The 10,852-nt window shown below is 37.7% G+C and overlaps 1 protein-coding gene across 1 annotated transcript; it reads right to left on the bottom strand.

Moving 5' to 3' along the window:
• Positions 1-1,732: 1,732 nt before the first annotated feature.
• On the bottom strand, positions 1,733-10,118 carry LOC104440199. Its single transcript, XM_039309878.1, has 4 exons — positions 9,623-10,118; positions 9,210-9,281; positions 5,932-6,377; positions 1,733-2,338 (listed from the first exon to the last, which is right to left on the bottom strand). Exons 1-4 carry the CDS (start codon positions 10,116-10,118, stop codon positions 1,733-1,735), a joined length of 1,620 nt encoding a protein of 539 aa, XP_039165812.1.
• Between the last annotated feature and the right edge of the window lie 734 nt (positions 10,119-10,852).

Raw genomic sequence — 10,852 nt, 5'->3', positions numbered from 1 at the left:
TAGAGTTATATATTTCCTTACTTTGTTCAGTTATTAGACAACACAAATATGCTTCAAGATCAACACCAAAATCTCACATGAAAGAAGAGGAAGGTTGCTGGTTTGCTTCTGGTTTCACCGCTCGACCGAGAGAAAAACAGAAAAGAAGAAGATGAAGATGGGTTTCGATCTTGAAGAGAGAGAGAGGGTTACGAAACTTAAGAGGGAAATAGGTCTACAAAGCTAATCCCTAGGCTAGACTAATGATGAAATTTGCTAATGATTATGTCTCTTGAGTTTGCATGTCTCGGTTTGTGCGAATGAAACCGTGGGTGTCGAGTGCAAGGAGCAACGAGAGAGAGATGTCGTGGCCTCTAAGTTTGTTGTCTCAAATTCAATTTGTTTCTACTTGATTTCAATTCTTTTATAATTATACAATCATGACATGTATAACATATCGACTAGTCAATGTTAGTCTATAAAGAATTCATCACAAAAATGCTAAAGTTAGAAATTGATATTAGGATTACAAGCATTAATCAAATTATCATAACTATAATTTATAAACTTAGTTGAAAATAAAATCACTCGGGCCTAAATATTCGTCTCTGGCCCAACAGGCTTAATCTATAATAATCCGGCCCACTAAACTAAATTTACAAATCTAACAATTCCGAACCTTGGCCCACTTCAAGCCAAGTCTAAGCCCATAATCACTCGTTAGATCTCTTAAGTCCAAATCGTGTGGCCCACTTACTTCTCAAGCCCACACATTTCTCATGATCCATTGGGTTCATTTTCTGGCCCAATCTAATTAATCTAAGTTCCTAATGATCTAATTACACTAATGAAGGTCGGGGAAATTTGGGATGTCACAATGGTTGATGGGTCGTAATAACTAGAACATGCTTGAATGGTTGTGATAGTTGCGCCTGATTACGGGAAAAAATTGTGTGGCATGGTATATGACGTGTCATAATGGTTTAACCTTATAATCGAGACTCATGTGATTGAAATGATGTGTTCCAGTTATTAAACCGCGCTTGCTGCACTAATGATGGTATATATGTTGAGCTAACGTGTAGGTATGCGCCGATGCGAGGTAAGTTTTGTATGCTGTGTGCTTAAGATTGCCTTTGAGGCGAATTTGCATCTTAATTGGGGTTTAGGGTTTTGACTCGCTGAGATTTTATCGCACCATGTCATGGGCTAATATTTTTTAGGGCTATAGCATGGAGATCTGTTAAGTGTGAATGTGGTGGGCGCAAGATGTGACACCTTTTGGCTAGCCCTGCCATTAGTGAAGTTTAGGGTGACCCTGATCCTTGAAGGTTTCTGAGAGGGTTGGTTGGAAGTTGCCAATGTAAGAACTTGTAAATCACTAAATGTCCTAGGGACAACGGTGGTTAAATGAATAAGTTGTTTTTGGCAACTTTTGTTTTGATTGACTATCCCTATTGTTTGTTTATTGACTGGGTGTTGTGTTTAATTCATTTCCACATGTGCTTAATTGAAAGAAAGATAAAAAGAATGGGTCGGCGACGCATCCTGAGACGTCGCATTTTCAATCGACCATCGAGGGATGTGCACGTGCTCGGGATTCGGGGCGTGACACATACTACATAGTAATTGTTCAAATACTTTAAGGAAATACATTCAGTTTAGCATTGGCCATGCTACAACCAACTACAACAAAGACCTACACTCTCAAATCAGATTGGTCAATCATGCGATCTTGTCCAGCGATAATGCCTCACTTCCAAATGTTCCTAGGACGAAAGATGCCACGTCCATAAGTGGATTTACCCATTTTCCATAGCAGGGGCATCTGGAGTATTAAGAATAAGAGAAGAGGGCCTAATGACAGCGAAGCAATGGTCATGTAAACCCACTCTGCTCTCTTTTGCTGCACGATAGTGTAAGCTGCAACGAAAGCCACCAGCATGCAAGCCAAAGAGAGGAAGAGACAAGAAAGGCCCATCATGATCTTAGTAGGCAAAGAGCGAAGAAAATCGTTCGCCTTGTACCGCGAAGTTAAGATGGCTAAGAATATCAAGATGGCCAACACGGAAAACAACAAACTTAAACCATCCAAAATTTCGAAAACGATGAGAGCCTTCCTTGTGAGCAACGGTGGATCTCCAGCAATGCTGCTAATACTTTTAGGCACATTGAAAGAAGCACCAAATAATATTGTAGCAATTAGAGTTGAGACGATCATACATGATTGAGCTGTGTTCCTCACCCACTCCCCTCCTTTCACAAGCAATTCTCGGTGCTCCTCCGTGAATATACGCCAATATGATTTCCCCTCGTGTTTGAAGGTTCTCATGTCAGGGAAAAGCCACTTTTCCACAGCCTATGCATAAAAGTCACAAACATGAGTGACAATAAACACCGGTATAATTGAAAATTGGGAAAAATTCAAATAGGAGAATAAAGTGGAGCCGTTTTATTAAAATATGACTCATAGCATACTTTGCTTTAAATAAACATCTAAAATGGCTAACCTATTACCAAATAAGGGGCAAGCTCACTAGCCAACCAAATCTCCATTCGCCAGTTTGCATGTGCAACTCATATGCTTATTCCGGCAGCAATGTAAGGGGCAATTTTGTCCAAAATGTTCTGATTTAACCTAAAATGAAAAGGCCCCAAATTGACCTCGGTTCTTCGAGGGTTATTCTAAAGTGAATTTCATAGAGTGGTGAGTTCCATTCCCTATATCCTAAGGTGGATTCCTTAGATGGTGAGAACTTACCTTTAGTGGTAACCTATATCCTAAAGTGAATTCTTTAGGTTGTGAGTATCTGACCTATTAGGCTGTGCATGGTAATATTTTTGTTTCTCCCAATTTATGTTCTTTTGTTCCCTAGAACAAAAAAAAAAAAAAAAACCCCATTTGGTAACGCCAAGTTATTTTTGTATTCTGGGAATAGAAAGTTAGCCCGGAAATAGATTTGGAACAGAAACGAGAAACAAAAAAAAAATTGCTTTTGTTCTCGGGAACAATTTCTAGAAATAAGTAATTTTTTTTATTTTTCTTTTATTCTTCTCTCTTGCTACGACCACCTTCAACCGCCGACTGCTGTCGCTTGCCACCGCCATCGCTCATCGCCGGCCTCTGCCATCATCACTCACCACCGCCGGCCTCCGCCGCCACCCGCCGGCGGTCATGCGGTGGCGGCCGGCGGCTGGTGGTCGTGCGACACCAGCAGTAGGCGTGACGGGCGGCGGTGACGGCGGGCGGTGGCGGTTGGCGTCGACGATCCGTGAGCAAAAATAAAAAACGAATAAATACAAAAAAGAAATTGTTGCGTTACCAAACGCATTTCTATTCTTTTTCTATTTCAAAAGAAGAAATTTTGTGTAGTTACCAAACGGGTTCTTTTACTCATAAATTGTTTCCTGGAATAGAAATAGAAAAGAACTAATTCTGAAAAGAAACTCTTCCCCAGTCAAGAAGCGTTGTCATGCACGCCCTTAAATGCCCTATGTCTTGAAGTAGGTTCCTTAAATGGTTAGCATTTCCATGGTCGCACTTTTGTGACCTCTTATAGGCAACATTACTCCTGCATTAAAAGGTTGAGGTGTTACTCCAGTTTTTATATTCCTAAATTGCCCTTCTCAAATCTTGACTGTGAAGATTCGCGTTCAAAGGGCCTTACCTTTGAGTTTCAGACTTATATAATCTTCATTTAGGGTCCGTTCGTTTCACGAAAAATGGGCTATTTCGGAAAAATATTTTCCTAGAAGTCATTTTCTAGGAAAATGACAATATTTTCTAGTGTTCGACTAAAATCTGAAAATGTTTTGGAAAATATTTCCAGTGTTCGGTAAGGAAAATATATTCTAAGACTTCACCACTTAGGCATACATCACTTACCGACCTATAAATCCATCAAATATGAACTTGCCTTGAAATCCATGCAAACTTACTTCATATTTTTATTCCCTCATTGTTGCCAAATGCTCATCTACTTTAAAAAAAATGTTCGTATGGATTTTAAAAAGAAGCAAAGCATGTATAACCCTCATGAGAATCTTCCGGTTAGTGGCATGTTCTCCCCCTGCGTTTTTTTTTTTTTTTAAAGTCTCCCCTGCGTTTTTGTGTTCTAATAAACAAAAGAAAAGACAAGTAAAGCATGTAGAGCCATTTGCCTGAGTAATGTACAAGCTAACCGCAAGATAGAATGAATAAAGAAAAAGGATAAGTAAGAGTGCAGAGCACAAGCTTGAGATCGACGAGCTCGAGGTTCACTTGGCAACGCCCGACGACTAGCCAAGAAAGAAGAAGGTGGGAAACAAATAAAAGAAAATGATAAAAAAAAAAAGAAAAAGAAAAAAGAAAAGAAAACGATAAAAAAAGAAAAAGAAAAATGAAATTAAAAATAAGTCGAATTAAAAAGAAAAAGAAAATTAAAAAATAATTTGAACAAAAAAGAAAAGAAGAAAAGAAAGGGGAGGAGGAAGTGAGAATTTGTAGAGATAAGAGATAAGAGAGATCAAGTGAGGAAAATGTTTTCCACTTTTCAAAAGTGGGAAAACATTTTCCCTTAATTTAGAAGACTTTTTTCCTTTCATAGAAAACATTTTCCCCAAAGAATTTAAAAGTGGAAAACATTTTCCCTTAATTTAGAAGACTTTTTTCCTTTCATAGAAAATATTTTCCTCAAGGAATTCATTTTCAGTGAAACGAACACCGGAAAATCCAGAAAAACATTTTCCCAGAAATTATTTTTCGCAAAACGAACCGATTCTTAGATTACTTGGATCACGCAACCTTTCAGCCCACCCTCTTATCTCTCTCTCTCAGTTTATTATCTAATATAAGGTCCAAAATTCTCTATGTCGCCTTCCTCACTTCTTCATCCAATTTTCACTTTCTTCACTAATCATTTCCCTAGAAGTCTTTATTCGATATTGTTAATAGACCGTCTCGTTCTTTCTATTATACTCACTAAACATTTGGAGAGATGTGTTGTAGCCTGCCACGGGAGAAGGGAAAAGAAAAAGAATTGTCCCAACCTTTTTTTCACGACAAAGAGAATAGAGGGTTGAAATGAGACAAAGGTAAATATATAGTAAAAGCTTCACGATGTCATTCATTTCTAGACAATGGATTGCGTGAGTACAATCTAAGTTAATAGCTAAATCAACTAATGAGAAGTGTTCGTGAATTGATAGCTATTCAAATAGAAACAGCGGCCATAAATGAACTTTGCTAACTTTTGATTAAAAAGAGAAGATTCATGTCATCCTACTTTAATTAGATCATTATTTATCCACATAATCTAATTATATCTGAATTACACTATCATTTTTACAATATATGATACAATGGAACTAGCAAAGTCATCGTTAAAATATAAGCAAAACTGAATTAATTTTTTTTTTTGGGACTCCAAATTTAGATGTGTGGGTTATACAAGAAATGATTTGCATAATAATCCCCTAATTGCGTCGTGGCAGAAACCTATAGGAGTTGGACAGTTTTAAGAAAGAACCGCTTGGTTTAGATTGAGTTGTGGAACATAGTTGTATTAGTAGAATTCATCTGCAATTTAACTCTGACGAGTCTCAATCAGTTTTTCGTATGTGAAATTTAAAAGTTACATGTAACAACAACGTGTTGATTAAATATCAGGAGAGTTTATTCTTTTCCTTGTGGTCTTAAATTCAAAGCTTGTTGGAAATATAGCTGGGATAAAATCCTATGCATTAGACTGATGTGGGGCTGTACACTCTTTAGATAGTCTAGAGAGGAGGATAAGTCAAGGTACACAAAAGTTGGTCTAGCCATCGCTTTACCGCTATGGAAGAAAGTTCTATGTATATTCTTAAGGCTATCCAAATAAAGGTGTAGCCATCATATTTTAAGAAATTTGTCGGGAATATATAATCATTATCATTAAGCTTAGTTAGTAGATATTTGAAAAGAAAGGTACTTACTCTAAACCACTGGAGTTCTCTTTGTATTTCGAAAGCTGCTCCAGAGAAATAATTTAAAGCCTCCAAATTAGAGTCGTACTTTGCAGCTGCGAGCATCATCTTTTCTGCTTCTTCCGGTGTTGGGGCTGGCACTAATGACAACTCATGTTTTGAGCTTCCCTTCAAAAAGAGTGAGAGAATCCTTTCTTGGCGGTTCTTCACAGCTAGTGTCATCAAACTGTCACCATTAGGCGAAATCCTAATAAGCTCCGGGAAAAACTGAATACATATCTTCACGAGTTCGCTGTTTCCCTTGACTGTAGCGTGAAACAACAAGTTCCTCTCTAGGAAAAACTCAGTGATCTCAGTAGTTTTCATATCAGAGATCGCCTCGCAAACTTTTTTTGCCAACTCGACTGCCGCCACATATCTCAGCTTTACCTCGTGAATCCTCTTGATTGGAGGAACTACAAAATGTAAAACAAAAACAAAAAAAAGAAACAAGAAAATGAAAAACAAAGAGGCAAAAATTGGATTTCACCAAAAACCACATCAACAAAACAAACCTCAGCGTTGTTATTTACGCTCAGCGCAAGAGCAGCGCAAGAGCAAATGTTTTTTCCTCCATTATATCAGTCTCAGATAAAATCAAAACTTCCACTGAGGTCACATAATGGTATGTCCCCTTCGAGTTTATTCGTTCCACCCAAATGATATAGTAAGTGCAGTTAGTTAGACTCTTCTAAAATTACTTTTTAATGAACAATACGAAACGACACTTTACTTCTGTTTCCGTTTTATTCTTTGACAAAAATAGAAGAATTAGGGACAAGGCTACAGGGTCTTTCAGGTGCATACAAAAGTTGGGTGAAGATGACAAAATAAGTATAACTGCGGGCAAAACGTGTTCAAAAGTTTTGGGAACTACAGGAATTGTTTTAGCGGTCACCTGGAATTGACCTCAGGTGCTCCACCTCCTTGGGTAATTTTACGAGAGAACTCCACCATATTGATTTAATGTATTCAGGATTCCATTTGCGGAGTTTTAAACAAACCTTGATTACAGGATCATAGGAAGATGAACAAACTCTCTTGCCACATAACCAACGGCTTGTTCGTATAGGATATATTACTTGAAGAGGAATTCTGGGATGCACAGTTCTATTGACGCTTATGTGATTTGCTCCCACTGAAATTTTCTTCAATTCCTAGTCTCCCAACCAAATAATTTTGATTTTTCCTACCCGCTTTCTTCCCCCTATTCCTATTCTGAACGGCTTTTTAAACTTCCTAAATATAAATGAAAATTTACTATATTCAATGCATCATCAATTGCAATCTTATTTTATGGATGATGCGGCGAAAATAGTCAAGGATGCCAGCTGGTTGCCCCCGGTCCCATGCCCAATTCCTGCACCCTCTCAACATATATGTCATGTTGTATTGTAATGAAGTAGCGTGAAAGAAAATAATATTTAGCCTTAGCAATTCACCCATAAGGGAGGCAACACGAAGCCAACATGCTTCACCAATCAAGATTGAAGGGAAGTCTTAGGTCAACATAACTCTTTTTTATAATCTTCTGCTTAGATCAGTTAGCCTTAAGCAAGATGGATATAGGTTAACATCTAATCTTGCCTAATTTGCAATTTCAAGGATTCTTTATTTACCTTTTTCCAAATTGCGTGACTCTTTTAATTAGAACTTGGTGAATACCTGAAATCTTTCAAAATATACAATATTGACACAAAAAATCATATGTGATTTTGTTTGACTTTGAATTTTGACTTTGAATAAGTTTATAGAGGATTTTTTATAGGTCCAATGCTAGTACAAGTTTATTGTTGGTAGTTGACATGCAGAAAAACTTAGTTACAAAACTAATTTCAAACACGTCACTTATCCAATGAAAAATGTGTAAATCTTCCTTACAAACTGTGACCTGATAATCTTTTTTTTTCCCTAACTTCCTAGTTGAAAAGAAGTAAAAAACAAACAAGCTGTAGCCTTTTCATTGGAGAGTCAGAGCCAAAGACAGGCGGTATATTTATAAAACAGAATCTTACCTACAGATTCCACGGCATTCCAAAATGATCTTGCAAGACATTGAAGTACTACAATCAAGTGGCAGAGAGAACCACATCAGTGTGTATGAAATCATTGTGTGTATCTAGAATGAAGATACTTTATTACATAGATTATAGCTGGTGGTATGCTGACAATGTCAATATTTGATAGTCTAAAATATCGAAACAAACAACATTCACATTCACATTCACATAGATTAATGGTTGGGATTGCAAGTAACTTGCTAAAGAGATATGGATGAAAATAAATAACTCGAAGTTTTGCCCTCTCAAATTGCAAGTAACGTGCTCTAATAATTTATTCCTCCTATTTTCTATTAACTTCATATTTTCCTAAAAATTTCTCTCGAAGCCGAAGCTTGCTGGGTAGTCAAGTGGTCTGTGAAGGTTCAATCACACTTCTGTTCTGCAAGCAGAGTAGTCAAGCCCAGGGAGGGAAAAAAAATAAAAGAAGCTAGAAGAGCATTGTATAACTTATTTATTGGACAATGTAACGAACGAAAAACTAGTATGGGAGGAGCTGCAAAACGACGCAGAGACACAGGATAGCCCATAACTTAGTTTGATTTCAGGCCATTATTCAAGTAAAACTAGGTCAGGGAACCAGGATATATACAAAAAACAACTATTTTCGGTTTTATTTGCTAGTAGGGAGGGAATTAATCGAAGATATTGACTCAAATTAAAAATCATGGAAGATCCTAAACTAGATAATGCCCAACTGAGAAATGTGCATCCACCTGGATTTCTTGGCCTTTGCATATTCCTTAAATTTTCATCTGCTGGTCCATAGTTCAAGTCCACCCCAAAACCTTCAGTTCAAATACAAAAGAGCAGGTGATGAGCCAGATATGATCTTCTTGAAGGATATCAATAATGAAGGCGTGCGAGTGAGGAAAGTAAGAAGAGCATTGTATAACTTACTGAATGGACAATGTGGCGAACGAAATAGTGTGGGAGGAGCTGCGAAACGAAGAAGAGACGCTGGTTAAATCATATGTGGTTTCCAAGAAATAGCTTATCATAACGTAGTTCGATTTCAGGTCATTGTTCAAGTAGAACTAGGTGAAGGAACCCGAAAATATACAAAGAAACAATCATTTTTGGTTTTATTTGCTAGTAGGGAAGGAATCAATCTGAGATATCGACTTAAGTTCAAAGTCATGGAAGGTCCTAAACTAGATAATGCCCAAATGAAAAATGCACACCCACCTGGATTTGTAGGTCTTTGCATATTTCTTAAATTTTCATCCTCCTGTCCATAGTCCAAGTCCACCGAAATACCTTCAGATCAGATACAAAAGAGCAGGTGATGAGCCAGGTATAATCTTCTTGAAGGATATCAATACTGAAGGAATGGGAATAAGGAAATTACGGACATTTGTATATCAATTTTCCCCAAACACTGAGCTTGGTTACGCTGAGAAAGTGAGACTGCATTCTCGCCAACACACCTAGTATAGATAAATTTCTTCTTTTCATGGTAAGTAAGCGACGGTGTTGATGAACTAGGAAAAGGGTGACATCTATCCAAATTCACCAGCAAAGTTGATCAGGAAAATAAGCTTAGTCTAGAATGAAGGGAAAAACAGATGGAATTAAGGTAGAGAGTGATATATTATCACCATGATGACCAGCGTAGGTGAGATTTATAATGGGATTAATCGCAGAGGGACTGCCGAAGGGATGACTTGGCCCTTCGTCTGTTGTTGTTCTCGCCAAGAACCAGGCAATCTCCTTATGCGTAGAAGCTTTCAGAGTAGATATTATCAAAGGAACACGTCCTTTATAATCTGGACGCTGCGTCAATCTACGATCCCTTCTAACTAATGCCTTGACCATCTTTATCCTTCCACAATGGACAGCATTGTGGAGGGCCGTGCAGCCATCAGAATCAACCATTAAAAGAGCATCTGGACTCAAGCGTTCAAGCAGTTTCTCAACAAATTGGTCTTGCGCACTCAAAGTGGCTATGTGAAGCACTGTTTCGAATCTGCTTGTTATTCTAGCCGTCAATGAAGCAGGTTCTCGGTCAAAAAATTTGCTAGCATATTCCCAGTCACCCTTGAATACTGCTGCCAACAATGGTCGATAATGGGGTCCATCCACCATCTCTTCCATATTTCCTGCATCGGATACAAATTTTATAGGCTCATTTTGTTGATACTTTTTCCTTGCAAACATAGAGAAGTGTCCCAGATAAGAACATTTCATTAAGATCCTCCCCAAATATTAATTTCACGATGAAATAACACTTCGATTTGGTCATCACTTCCACGAACATCTTCAATATATATGTAGGAGAAAGAGTGAGCACAAAGTTCTTCTCATACTGATTTTTCTTCCTTTTTTTCCCTCTTTTTCCTAGTCAAGACCAGGGTTATGATTGTTCAATGATAAAACAAAGAAAAAGAACCACGAGAAAATGCAAGATCCAGCATTCTTTAACACCACATCGCCAAACCATATTTCATCTAGGCTCGAACATGAACATGTACCTGGTGCATGAAGATATGGATGCGCGGCCATTGGGTTGCTGTTCGGGTTGCAGCCTTCCAACACAAAGTAAACAGAGCATGCAAAAGAGATTTTCTACTTTCCTAGAAAGTTAATGCTGTGATGTCAATCGGCGTAAATTGCAGGGCCTCTTATAACTAAGCTCAGGGGTTGACCATTTCCAGAATAATTTGGTCGTTTTTACATTATTTTATTTACTAATATATAATGTGGTTTCCAGTAATTTTACTAATGGTGTTTCTATTGACGAATCTGGAGTTGTTGAAAGCACCATAACTTCTTCTTGTCCATTTTTCAAAATTTTCTTTTGTCTTTTATTTTGTTATTTCCTTTTTCGA

The sequence above is a fragment of the Eucalyptus grandis genome, chromosome 3 (genome assembly GCF_016545825.1).
Source record: "Eucalyptus grandis isolate ANBG69807.140 chromosome 3, ASM1654582v1, whole genome shotgun sequence".
NCBI lineage: Eukaryota > Viridiplantae > Streptophyta > Magnoliopsida > Myrtales > Myrtaceae > Eucalyptus > Eucalyptus grandis.
This window is presented reverse-complemented; position numbering and strand designations above follow the sequence as displayed.

Coding starts and splice junctions, on each gene's coding strand:
- LOC104440199 (XM_039309878.1), bottom strand. CDS start 10,118: ATGGAAGAGATGGTGGATGGACCCCATTATCGACCATTGTTGGCAGCA. Junction 9,282..9,622: donor CACCTACGCTGGTCATCATG/GTGATAATATAT, acceptor TCTGATCTGAAG/GTATTTCGGTGGACTTGGAC. Junction 6,378..9,209: donor GCAAAGACCTACAAATCCAG/GTGGGTGTGCAT, acceptor TACATTTTGTAG/TTCCTCCAATCAAGAGGATT.